Below are 12,683 nucleotides of genomic sequence, written 5' to 3'. Positions count from 1 at the left end.
AAAAAATGATGTGGTCTCTACAACCAGAAAAACAGTTTACAGCCAGGACTTGAAGTCATTATTTTTTAGCATTCCAAATGTTTCCCACTGGATCGAAGCATATCACAGTATATGTGTCAAGCCCTGACCTGAGACATCTCTGTTTTCTTTATATTTTGGTTAGGTCAGGGTGTGACTAGGGTGGGTACGCTATTTTTTGTATTGTCTAGGGGTTTTGTATTGTCTAGTGTTTTTGTATGTCTAGGGTTTTTGTATGTCTAGGGTTTTGTAGGTCTAGGTGATTTGTATGTTTATGGTGGCCTGATATGGTTCCCAATCAGAGGCAGCTGTTTATCGTTGTCTCTGATTGGGGATCATATTTAGGTAGCCATTTCCCTTAAATCTTATTTTATGTTTAGTTGCCTGTTCTGCACTATTCATATAGCTTCACGTTTCGTTCGTTTTGTTGTTTTGTTAGTTTGTTCAGTGTTCTTTCTTTAATAAAAGAAGAATGTACGCATACCACGCTGCACCTTGGTCCGATCTTTATGACGAACGTGACAATATGAAACATGAACAAACGCTACATATTTGTAGATAAAGCAACTGAACTAACCAACACTGCCAGCCAAATATATTATGCAAACACATTAGTAATCACATTGTTGTTTTCAAGCTTTCTACTTTCAGCTACCCCCTCCATCACCCAGTTCAAGAGAGAGAATGAATCCATTCTGGACCTCTAACAATTCATTGCCAATCCATTCAACATTCCATTGACATTTTATAATAGAGCTCTTCTAAGATGTTGACTTGGTTTATAAGACTCAATATAAAGCTTTTTGTCATAAACCTAAAAAACCCTTTCATCTACACTCTTTGAAAAAAGGCTTCCAAAAGGGTTCTTCGGCTGTCCCCATAGGATAAACATTTTTGGTTTCAGGTAGAAGCCTTTTGAGTTCCATGTAAAATCCTCTGTGGAAAGGGTTCTACCTGGAACACAAAAGGGTTCTTCAAAGGGTTCTCCTATGGGGACAGCCGAAGAACCCTTTTAGGTTCTAGATAACACCTTTTTTCTAAGAGTGTACCCCATTTCTATCAAAGGACCACCAATCCCCAGGGGGAAAAATGTTTCTGGTTGTTAAACTGGTTTTCTGCTTGAGAAGTCATCATATAACCAGATTACAACCAAATGGTCTCTGTTACCCAAGGTCTCTTTCATGACGACATCAAGAAGTCATGGGAAAGAGGTCATATTTTGGTTGATATTACAACCTGATAAAGACATTATTTTCTGGATGTTAAAAATATGTTAACAAAACGCCCTTATACAAACTGACATAACCATGACTTCATAAAATACATCACAATGTAATAAAGAAGTCATTAAGACATAATTGCGAGCAATAATTCACAAGTCCAAACAACAAAAAACACACACTTGCTCCATAAAGCTGTGTGCTCTGGTTTAGTACACACATTAGAGTTGCCCTTTAATTGCTTGGTAGGGTAGGGTTCAAGTATTGACAGGGGTAGGAAAAATACTTCCAATGTTATGTCATATCAATGTAAAATATAATGCTCTCGAATAAAAAGGAGAACATACAAACTTGAGAAGGAAAGAGTTCTCCCTCAGTGCTCCGATACAACCAGCAAAGCCAAGGATAAACATAACTCCTCCCACCACCAGGAAGAGCCAGACTGGGTCAAAGCCCCCCAGGTCTGTGATGGACGAGATGTTGGAGAGCACACCCTGGAGGGGAAGAGAGAGAGAGGGGGGGGGGGGAGATCACTAGATATAATTGACTCTGAATAAACTATTCATAACTATTCATGAGTCAATCATGTCAACTGTTTTATAGAGTTTGAAACACAAAGCTTGAGCAGTGGAGACATACTAAAATGATTCCACTCTAGGATTCTCATGACAAAGACACAAGCATACAGTATATTGTACAAGGGCTCACACATGCACGCACGCACAAATCCACACCCGGATATGTACACGCACATACATATATGCATGCACACACACACCGCCTTCATGACAGCTTAGTGTCTTTGAGCCAAAAGAGGAGCAAACACAATGAAAAAATTGGCATCCCTAATAAATACAAATGAACCTGTGAATGTGTCCAATCCATTCAGGAGTCATTGTGAAGTCATGCTTACCACTGGAACACTCCAGTGTTTTTACGTTGTTTTTTTTTAAACAGAAATAAATCACATGCAGGGCAGATGGGTGTGGAACACTATTAACATGGGTCAGTCTCGCCATAGACTTATAAACCTGTGATCTATTAATATGACATATGATACTTCTTTATTGGTAGAACAGAAATACTAAATAACACTAGGATCTCTTCAGTAACACTTTACTTAAAGCCTGCAAGCATAATGCTTTATAACTTGTTATAAGCATGTATATGAGCCTTTATAATGTCTTATAAACAGGCTTATAATGTCGAAAGTCTATGTATGAACATTTCAACTAACTCAAATTGGCTGGTATGTAGTCTGGATCATTATTAAATAATTATAAGACATTATGCTCAAAAAGTCTTACAATGCATTATAAATGCATCATAATGCACTATACCTGCAGACACTTGCAGAGTGTTACAAATTCTTTGAGCAGTCAGCTAGCAGATCATTAGTTGATACATGATACAGGACACCCAGGGATCTCAGCTGGACTCACCTTCTCGCTCCATGCCCAAAGCCCTATGCCAAGGAACGCCACTCCAAGTAACTGTGAACAGACAGACAGACAAGTATTTTAGATATGAGTTACTAATATAAAACTAAAGACATGCTCTCTGGCTTATTGACTGAGTTGTGCTTGAGGAAAATTATTCCACCATAAAATCAACCATCAAGACATGAGAAATGTACTGAATGTTGTTGAGGTTAACGTCAACCAATTATTTCTCATATGTAGGAGGATTCCTCAAATGTTCCAGACAGGAATTTAGAACTGCCATAACTCTATGGAGTGGGACTAAAATGCAAAATTGTGTAACCCTGAAATAATGTGAGCAAAAATATTACAGAACAATAACCTCCTGCATTTCCATCAATGCATACTACCAACACCCCTAAAAGCTATTGATGAGGGAAAACAGATCTTAGACCAGGCTAGATTAGGCCTTGACTAGTTCTGGACTAAAGAACACGCTAAGGGCCAGTTTCCTTTCCTTAAGCCTAGTGCTGGACTAAAAACCATGTTCAAATTGAGATCGTCAATAGAAAATTATTATTAGTCAAAAGGGCATATATTCGGGAAACTGGCCCAGAATCTCAAGATAGAAAGCGCTTTTTAGTCCAGGACTATGCTTACTTGTGTCCGGTGAACCTGCCTATAGGTTTTATATCAATGGATCTACATCCTTACAGCAGAAGTCAATTAGATTTGCCTCACAGTGTATTAGAGTGCTGCAGTGTACATTTAACCTGAAGTTCACATCATCTGTCAGGTTATGCTGTACAAGATGTGAGGATCTACAGTACATGAAAATAAATAATTAGCCCCAAATTATATTTATAATTTTTTAAAAGACAAGGATTCCATCAGTAGTCTACTGAATGTAGAATCTAACCTATCAATCAGCACGGGAACATCTTACAATGGAAACAAATGGTAGGCACTGTGTCAACAGATATCACAGACTATACCAGGGTATACTGTACGACTCAAACAATCAATCTGATGTATAATGGTTCACTTCAGAAGACATAGTCGAAACACGTTGCATGCACCATATCTGCATTTGCTTTCTGGTCTTTTTGGAGTGTATTGATGGTAAAAATTATATAACGTGTTACAACGTCAATACATTTGTATTTACATGTATACTCTATCTATTTTAGATATACTGTAGATGTAATTCATGCCCCCTAATCCTTTAGTACCACTCAAACTATTGTCACTTCAGTGAGGGTAATTGGCAATCATGCATTTTGGGTCCCACTTTACATTGCCCCTCAGGATAGATTTGAGTAGAATAGATACACTATTGTCCATTTCATAATAAACTGAAATGTGTATACTGTATATCTCAACCTGCTCCAATATACTGTATATATACACACATGTTGAGAGGTGCTGTCACGTTCCTGACCTGTTTTCTGTTGTTTTGTATGTGTGTGATGGTCAGGGCGTGAGTTTTGGGTGGGCAGTCTATGTTCGTCTGTTTCTTTGGATTTCGGGAGTGGTTCGTGTTTGTGTACTGGTTTTGTCTTCATGTTTGAAGACAGGTGTTTATTTGACACCCAGTAGTCCGGTTTGGACATTTTTGGTTTACGGGTTGGGAATTAAACTCAACGTATTGAAGCTCTGCTGTTCCTGCGTCTGATTCCACAAACACCCCGACACCTAGAGCGTTACAGAATCACCCACCAAACCCAGATCAAGCAGCGGGTTAATGGACAGCAACGACAGCGCACGAAGCAGGATTTATGGTCTTGGGAGGAGATCATGGAAGGAAAGGGACCATGGGCTAAAGTGGAGGTGAATCACCGCCCATGGGAACAGCTGGAGGCAGCTCGGAGAGCGGAGGAGACCGGAGAGAGGAACCGGCATTATGAGGGGACGCGTCTAGCACGGAAGCCCGAAAAGCCCGTGAGTACTACCCAAAAATTTCTTGGGGGGGGGCTAAGAGGTAGTGGGCCGAGGGCAGGTAGGAGACCTGCGCCCACTTCCCAGGCTAACCGTGGAGAGCGGGAGTACGGGCAGACACCGTGTTACGCAGTAGAGCGCACGGTGTCTCCTGTACGTGTGCATAGCCCGGTGCGGGTTATTCCACCTCCCCGCACTGGTAGAGCTAGATTGAGCATTGAGCCAAGTGCCATGAAGCCGGCTCTACATATCTGGCCTCCAGTACGTCTCCTTGGGCCGGCTTACATGGCACCAGCCTTACGCATGGTGTCCCCGGTTCGCCTACATGGCCCGGTGCGGGTTATTCCACCTCCCCGCACTGGTCGGGCGACGGGGAGCATTCAACCAGGTAAGGTTGGGCAGGCTCAGTGCTCAAGGGAGCCAGTACGCCTACACGGTCCGGTATTTCCGGCGCTACCTCCTCGCCCCAGCCCAGTACCACCAGTGCCTAAACCACGCACTAAGCCACCTGTGCGTCTCCAGAGCCCTGTTCCTCCTCCACGCACTCTCCCTATGGTGCGTGTCTCCAGCCCAGTGCCTCCAGTTCCGGCACCACGCACTAAGCCACCTGTGCGTCTCCAGAGCCCTGTACGCACTGTTCCTTCTCCCCGCACTCGCCCTGAGGTGCGTGCCCTCAGCCCGGTACCTCCAGTTCCGGTACCACGCACCAGGCCTATAGTGCGCTTCGAGAGGTCAGTGTGCCCTGTCCCTGCTCCCCGCACTAGCCTTGGAGTGCGTGCCGTCATCCCGGTACCTCCAGTTCCGGCACCACGCACCAGGCCTACTGTGCGCCTCAGCAGGGCAGAGTCGGCCGTCTGCCCAACGCCTTCTGCACTGCCTGTCTGCCCAGCTCCGTCTGAGCCATCTGTCTGCCCAGCGCCGTCTGAGCCATCTGTCTGCCCAGCGCCGTCTGAGCCATCTGTCTGCCCAGCGCCGTCTGAGCCATCTGTCTGCCCAGCGCCGTCTGAGCCATCTGTCTGCCCAGCGCCGTCTGAGCCATCTGTCTGCCCAGCGCCGTCTGAGCCATCTGTCTGCCCAGCGCCGTCTGAGCCATCTGTCTGCCCAGCGCCTTCTGAGCCATCCGTCTGCACAGCGCCTTCTGAGCCATCCGTCTGCCACGAGCCATTAGAGCCGCCCGTCTGTCCCGAGCCATTAGAGCCGTCCGTCAGTCAGGAGCCGCTAGAGCCGTCCGTCAGTCAGGAGCTGCCAGAGCCACCAGCCAGTCAGGAGCTGCCAGAGCCGCCAGCCAGTCAGGAGCTGCCAGAGACGCCAGCCAGTCAGGAGCTGCCAGAGACGCCAGCCAGTCAGGAGCTGCCAGAGACGCCAGCCAGTCAGGAGCTGCCAGAGACGCCAGCCAGTCAGGAGCTGCATGAGCTGCCCTTCAGTCATGAGCTGCCCTCCAGTCATGAGCTGCCCTCCAGTCATGAGCTGCCCTCCAGTCATGAGCTGCCCTCCAGTCATGAGCTGCCCTCCAGTCATGAGCTGCCCAACAGTCATGAGCTGCCCTACAGTCATGAGCTGCCCTCCAGTCATGAGCTGCCCTCCAGTCATGAGCTGCCCTCCAGTCATGAGCTGCCCTACAGTCATGAGCTGCCACTCAGTCATGAGCTGCCACTCAGTCCGGAGCTGCCACTCAGTCCGGAGCTGCCACTCAGTCCGGAGCTGCCACCCAGTCCGGAGCTGCCACCCAGTCCGGAGTTGCCATTAGTACAGAGTTGTCCCTCTGTCCTAAGCTGTCACTCTGTCCTAAGCTGTCCCTCTGTCCTAAGCTACCTCTCTGTCCTGAGCTACCTCTCTGTCCTGAGCTGTCTCCTCTATGTAGGAGGGGCCTTAGTAAAGGTTCCTGGACCATGGTTGGGGGCGAGGGTCGCCACTCAAAGGACGCTAAGGAGGGGGACAAAGACAGTGGTGGAGTGGTGTCCTCGTCCACCGCCGGAGCCGCCACCGCGGACAGATGCCCACCCAGACCCTCCCCTTGAGTTTTAGGGGTGCGCCCGGAGTTCGCACCTTGAGGGGGGGGTTCTGTCACGTTCCTGACCTGTTTTCTGTTGTTTTGTATGTGTGTGATGGTCAGGGCGTGAGTTTTGGGTGGGCAGTCTATGTTTTCTGTTTCTATGTTGGTTTTGGGTTGCCTGGTATGGCTCTTAATTAGAGGCAGGTGTTTTGCGTTTTCCTCTAATTGAGAGTCATATTAAGGTAGGTTGTTCTCACTGTTTGTTTGTGGGTGACTGTCGCTGTGTCTGTGTTTGTTGCACCACACGGTACTGTCTCGTCTCGTTCGTTCGGTCGTTCCTGTTCATGTGTTCTTCGTTTCGTGTAAGTTAGTAGTTTAGGTCTGTCTAGTTCGTTTTGTTATTTTTGTAAATTAGTCAAGTGTATTTCGTGTCTGTTCTTCGTCTTGAAATAAAGTCATTATGTATTCACAACCCGCTGCGCCTTGGTCTACTCACTCACCGAAAGACGACCGTTACAGGTGCAGTGTCAGCCACAGAGCTGGAGAGCAGTTTAAGTGTAAATGCCTTGCTCAGATGCACAAATGCAGTTGATGGTACCTGCCAGTATACTTCCCAGTTCAGTTGCCACTTTTTTCCCCCTTTTTTTTTTACGCCTGACCCAAGGCTTTGTCACGTTCGTCGTAGTGAGGAGACCAAGGCGCAGCGGGATATGAATACATACTTTTTAAATTAACGAATAACCACTAAACAAACTAACAAAATAACAAAACGAACGTGAAGCTATATTATAACAAGTGCTGACATGCAACTACATATAGACAATAACCCACAAACCAAACTGGAAAATGGCAACCTAAATAGGATCCCCAATCAGAGACAACGATAAACAGCTGCCTCTGATTGGGAACCAATTCAGGCAACAATAGACCTACATATGCCTAGACTACACACACACACCTAGACATACAAAAACCCTAGACAAAACAAAACAATCATACCCACCCTCGTCACACCCTGACCTGACCAAAATAATACAGAAAACATAGAATACTAAGGTCAGGGCGTGACAGGCTTGAACCAGCAATCTTCCAGTTACTGGTCCAACTAGGCAACCTGCCGCCATGGTAGGCAGGCACAATGAAATTACTGTAGAGAAAAATATTAATATGATAATAGAGTATTGTGACGGTAGACTACAACTTGAGTAATTACATGTTAACATTACATTTGAAATTTTGCATGTTGCAAACATGTACGTTGAAAACGTTGGTAAACCTACCGATACTGCAGTTACACTGTAGCCTACCTACACTCACCTGCCAGTTTATTAGGTACACCCATCGAGTACTGGGTTGGACCCCCGTTGCCGCCAGATCAGCCGGAATTCTTCGGGGCATGGATTCTACAAGTCGGAAACGTTCCACAGGGATGTTGGTCCGTGCTGACACGATGGCATCATGCAGTTGCTGCAGATTGGACAGCGGTACACCACCACCACTAGCCTGTGCCGTTGACACCAGGCAGGATGGGTCCATGGAATCATGCTACTTACACCAAATCCTGACTCTGCCATCAGCATGACGCAACAGAAACCACGATTCATAGGACCATGCAATGTTTTTCTACTCCTCAATTGTCCAGTGTTGGTGATGGCGTGCCCACTGGAGCCGCTTCTTTTTGTTTTTAGCTGATAGGAGTGGAACCCCGGTGTGGTCGTCTGCTGCAATAGCCCATCCGTGACAAGGATCAAAGAGTTGTGCGTTCCGAGATGCCGTTCTGCACACCACTGTTGTACTGCACTGTTATTTGTCTGTTTGTGGCCCGCCTGTTAGCTTGCACGATTCTTGCAATTCTCCTTCAACCTCTCTCATCAACAAGCTGTTTTTGCGCACAGGACTGCCGCTGACTGGATGTTTTGTGTTTGTCGCACCATTCTCAGTAAACCCTAGACACTGTCGTGCGCGAAAAGCCCAGGAGGACGGCCATTTCTGAAATACTGGATCCAGAGCTCCTGGCATTGACATACCACGCTCAAAGTTGCTTGTTCTGCCCATTCTAATGTTCAATCCAACAGTAACTGAATGCTTTATATAGCAAGCCACGGCCACTTGACTCACTGTCTGTAGGTGCAATCAATTTTCATGTACCTAATAAACTGGCCGGTGATTGTATATCTACTCTAGGCCATAATTACATATAGGCCCCTATGCAGTATGGCTATAGGGTTCAGTGGAGAATGCAATTAATTTTCACAGATTTGGAGGTTTTTCACAGATTTGGAGGCAAGGCCTCAGTTCATGCATTCTACAGCCTACTGACAATTGATTAGATGTATGGCCAGAAGGAAACAATGTATGAGATAAAGTAGTTATTTTTCTCAATAGCCTGCATGTTGACATAATTGTCATGGACAGTGATGTTGCCAACTTTCTCACTACCAAATAAGGGACAAAAGGTGGCGTGTCAGTGCACGGTGCCACGGAGGTGTGGGTATGGTGTTGTGTGAATGAATATACAGTGTATATTCATATTCTTATTCAATGGGAAAGGCAAAGCATTTTTATATTCCATTTAGTCTATAGCTTTACTAAAACTGTATCATTATGTAAACTTATGTGAATAAACCTCAAAATAAATGATCAAATAAATCACAATTTGGACCTTTACAGCAAAAAAAAAATGTTTACAATTCAAATGCAAAACAGGAAAAGAGGGGCATGAGTCACTCACCAAGTCTACTTTTTCTATGGATTATTTTTGCTGCTCCTGACTGATTCAAGCAGTCCTTTGTCCCTTTGCATAGCCAGAGAGAAGTCCTTACATGACAAGTTACAGTTCACAGATATTTGAAGTTCATTTTTGATCAGCTCTGTCACAGAGCCTCTGTGCTGCATCTGTTTCTTGAGTCTGACCATTTAATGGTCATCAGAGAAAAAATCCTCTCTACAAAGGCATTTGAGCCTGGCACACTAAGGACAAATGAGACCATCCTGAACATGTTGATCAAGTTGGCTTTCCCTAGGTTTTGGAAAACTGCCACCCACTTCTCACTGGTGGATGTTGTGGTATCTTGTCTGGCTTTCTGTATTTCCTCTCAGCTAGCACAAAACTCTTCAGAGTTGGTCCATACTGACTGTCTCTGTCATTTTGAGGGCAACCACCTGCTCCAGGTCAGTGAAGGAGAGCTCCTCATAGAGGACGATTGGTTTCAGTTTCACCATTACATATTCTGGTGAGAAATCAAACCACTTGTCAATCTATGTAATGACAGTGTCATAGAACTTCAAAGTCCTGTTGCTGCTTGGACCTTTGTGCTGACAGTTGTTTGTCCATCAGCTGCTTGGTCTGGTATACAAAAAAAGCTGTCCTGTTTCCTGCTGAAGCGTCTTCATTTTGAACTTTTAGACTTCCTCGTAAACATCTGATGCAGAGCGTTGTTTCCTCCAGCTTTTTTATGAGCAACTTCAGTTTTTTCTTCATACTCTTCAGTGCCACAGGACAGGGCTTCACATGCCACGATTTAGTCATTTTCCACAGTAGACGTCACGAAGAATGCACCGATATTGCTAGCACATTTAGCTAGCGTGGCATTCTTGTGCATTTCTGTGGATGCATGCTGAGTTAGGTCATTCTCCCCTACATGGCCAATTGAGAATTCAAGACGGAATAACGCGGGTTTAACCCACGTCTTGTTTGCTTCCCATTGTTTGTTGTAGCTGCAGTCTTTTCTTTTTTGCAGGTCTATCCATATTTCCTTGATATGCCCAACCGACCGAACAACAACAGACATTACTTTGCAGGAATTGCCGCGTTTACGCTATACTGTGATTGGATGAACATAGGACAAACCAATTTCGCCCAGTATAAGCGACATCCTGGCTAATACGAGACAGTTGGCAAACCTCATTCATTGTTATCTGATGTAAACTGCTATAGCTTGCATTTAATTTAAGGAATGCCATGAGCAGTAGGACCTACAGATTTAATGACCAAAAAAATATCAGTATGACGTAATCACATATGGATACTTATAATGACAACGAGCAGCAGGGGGAAAGCTGCCTATATAGGTAGCTTTTATCAAAATAAACCATCATTCTACTATTTCAGTTCAACATTGCTGCACCTACCACCGATTCGGCTATTATTGGGAGTCCCGTACGTTGGTCTCCTGATAAATCACCTATTCAACGTTAATAACCAATAACCTAATGTGCACTGCATTCAAATTTAAATTCGTTCAATTATCTTATTTATTGCATCCCTTGATGTAAGACATAAACAACATTAATGACACACATTCCTTGCCCATTTGCCCCCATATGTGAAATGCAGGCCAAGGTTGAAAAGCATTTCAATATGATGTAGGCTAGTCTATAAAGCCATGATAGACACTGAAAACGTCATATAGCACACTTACTTACCCAAAATATTATATTGAATCCAAATATGAAATATTTGATATAGCAACTGACTTCATGAGCCTTGAAATGCTTTCCGGACATCATTTGGCTCGTATTCACAAATGTCGCCCACCAGAATAGGGTTAAATCATATCCAATCTGGTTTGGTTTCGGCAGATCGTTTCGTAACACCCGCAGTTAACGGTTCAACCAGTAGAAATGCTCTGACAATTGTTCAGCATCTTGCTTCCTCTTTGACATGCGTAGGGTCACAAACTATCTGCTTTAAAACAAATATAGAATGTCGTATCCTATATATATTTTTCCACCATACAGTATGTGAGCCGGACCAGATTAAAACCTTTCGTCATTCGAGTCTAGTCCATGATATAGACATGGCTGTTATTTGATAGACGTGTCCGCCGACCAACGAGAGTTTTTCCTGTCATGACTAGGACGGACTTCCTGCAACACTATATTTATGCTACGTTCAAAACAACTGGGAACTCGGAAATTTCCGACTTCCGTGCGTTCAAGACAAATGGGAAAATCGATTTGAACGGTCATCCAACTCTGAATTCCTTTTTCTCGAGCGCCGACTTTCCGACCTGAAGTTCACTGACGTCATGATTTTACCTCGTATTTTTCCGAGTTCCCAGTTATTTTGAACGCGGCAATAGATCTATACCAAATATGTTTATAACTAACCCAAGATAGATCACAGCCTGTCGTTTCCAGTGGGAACAAATTAGTCATAAAATTAGTCATAGTTGGCAGAACAATTAGGAGGGGGGGCAGAGCTAAGCACCAGCTAGCGAGATCCTATTGGCGCATTTTAGTGTAACCGATGTGAAATGGCTAGCTAGTTAGCGGTGGTGCGCGCTAATAGCGTTTCAATCGGTGACGTCACTCGCTCTGAGACCTGAAGTAGTTGCTCCCCCCCCAGATTTTGTGTTAAACACTATACAACAAAGCTTTCTTTGTGTCCAACAAGCTTTCTCTGCCCTTAACCTTGTTCTGAACAACTCCAATGTGGTTTGGTAAGAAGAATGCCCCTCTCCCCATAAGTGTGATTACTACCTCTGAGGGTTTAGAACTTGAGGTAGTCACCTCATACAAGTACTTGAGAGTATGGCTAGATGGTACACTGTCCTTCTCTCAGCACATATCAAAGCTGCAGACTAAAGTTAAATCTAGACTTTGTTACCTCTATCGTAATCGCTCCTCTTTCACCCCAGCTGCCAAACTAACCCTGATTCAGATGACCATCCTACCCATGCTAGATTACATCGGCAGGTAAGTGTGCTCTCGAGCAGCTAGATGTTCTTTACCATCAGACTTGCCACCACTGCTCTTTATAGGACACATCACTGCACTATACTCCTCTGTAAACTGGTCATCTCTATATACCCATCGCAAGACTCACTGGTTGATGGTTATTTATAAAACCCTCTTAGGCCTCACTCCCCCTATCTGAGATATCTACTGCAGCCGTCATCCTTCACATACAACACCCGTTCTGCCAGTCCCCAAAGCACACACATCCTTGGGTCGCTCGTCTTTTCAGTTCGCTGCAGCTAGCGACTGGAACGAGCTGTAACAAACACTCAAACTGGACAGTTTTCTCTCATTCTCTTCATTCAAAGACTCAATCATGGACACTCTTACTTACTAAGAAAGATGGGGGTG

General features: G+C 44.8%; 1 protein-coding gene across 1 annotated transcript in view; it reads right to left on the bottom strand.

Annotated features, from left to right (window-relative positions):
* The window catches only part of LOC120035078 (tetraspanin-5-like), a 30,300-nt gene extending 18,903 nt beyond the window's left edge, over positions 1-11,397 (bottom strand). Inside the window, exons 1-3 of the mRNA XM_038981848.1 lie at positions 11,016-11,397; positions 2,681-2,731; positions 1,586-1,732 (exon numbers count right to left, since the gene is read on the bottom strand). Of these exons, the coding sequence (XP_038837776.1) occupies positions 1,586-1,732; positions 2,681-2,731; positions 11,016-11,099 (282 nt within the window). The 5' untranslated portion in view covers positions 11,100-11,397. The remainder of the gene's footprint in view (positions 1-1,585; positions 1,733-2,680; positions 2,732-11,015) is intronic.
* Positions 11,398-12,683: the final 1,286 nt, after the last annotated feature.

Source organism: Salvelinus namaycush, chromosome 42 (assembly GCF_016432855.1).
Source record: "Salvelinus namaycush isolate Seneca chromosome 42, SaNama_1.0, whole genome shotgun sequence".
Lineage (NCBI taxonomy): Eukaryota > Metazoa > Chordata > Actinopteri > Salmoniformes > Salmonidae > Salvelinus > Salvelinus namaycush.
This window is presented reverse-complemented; position numbering and strand designations above follow the sequence as displayed.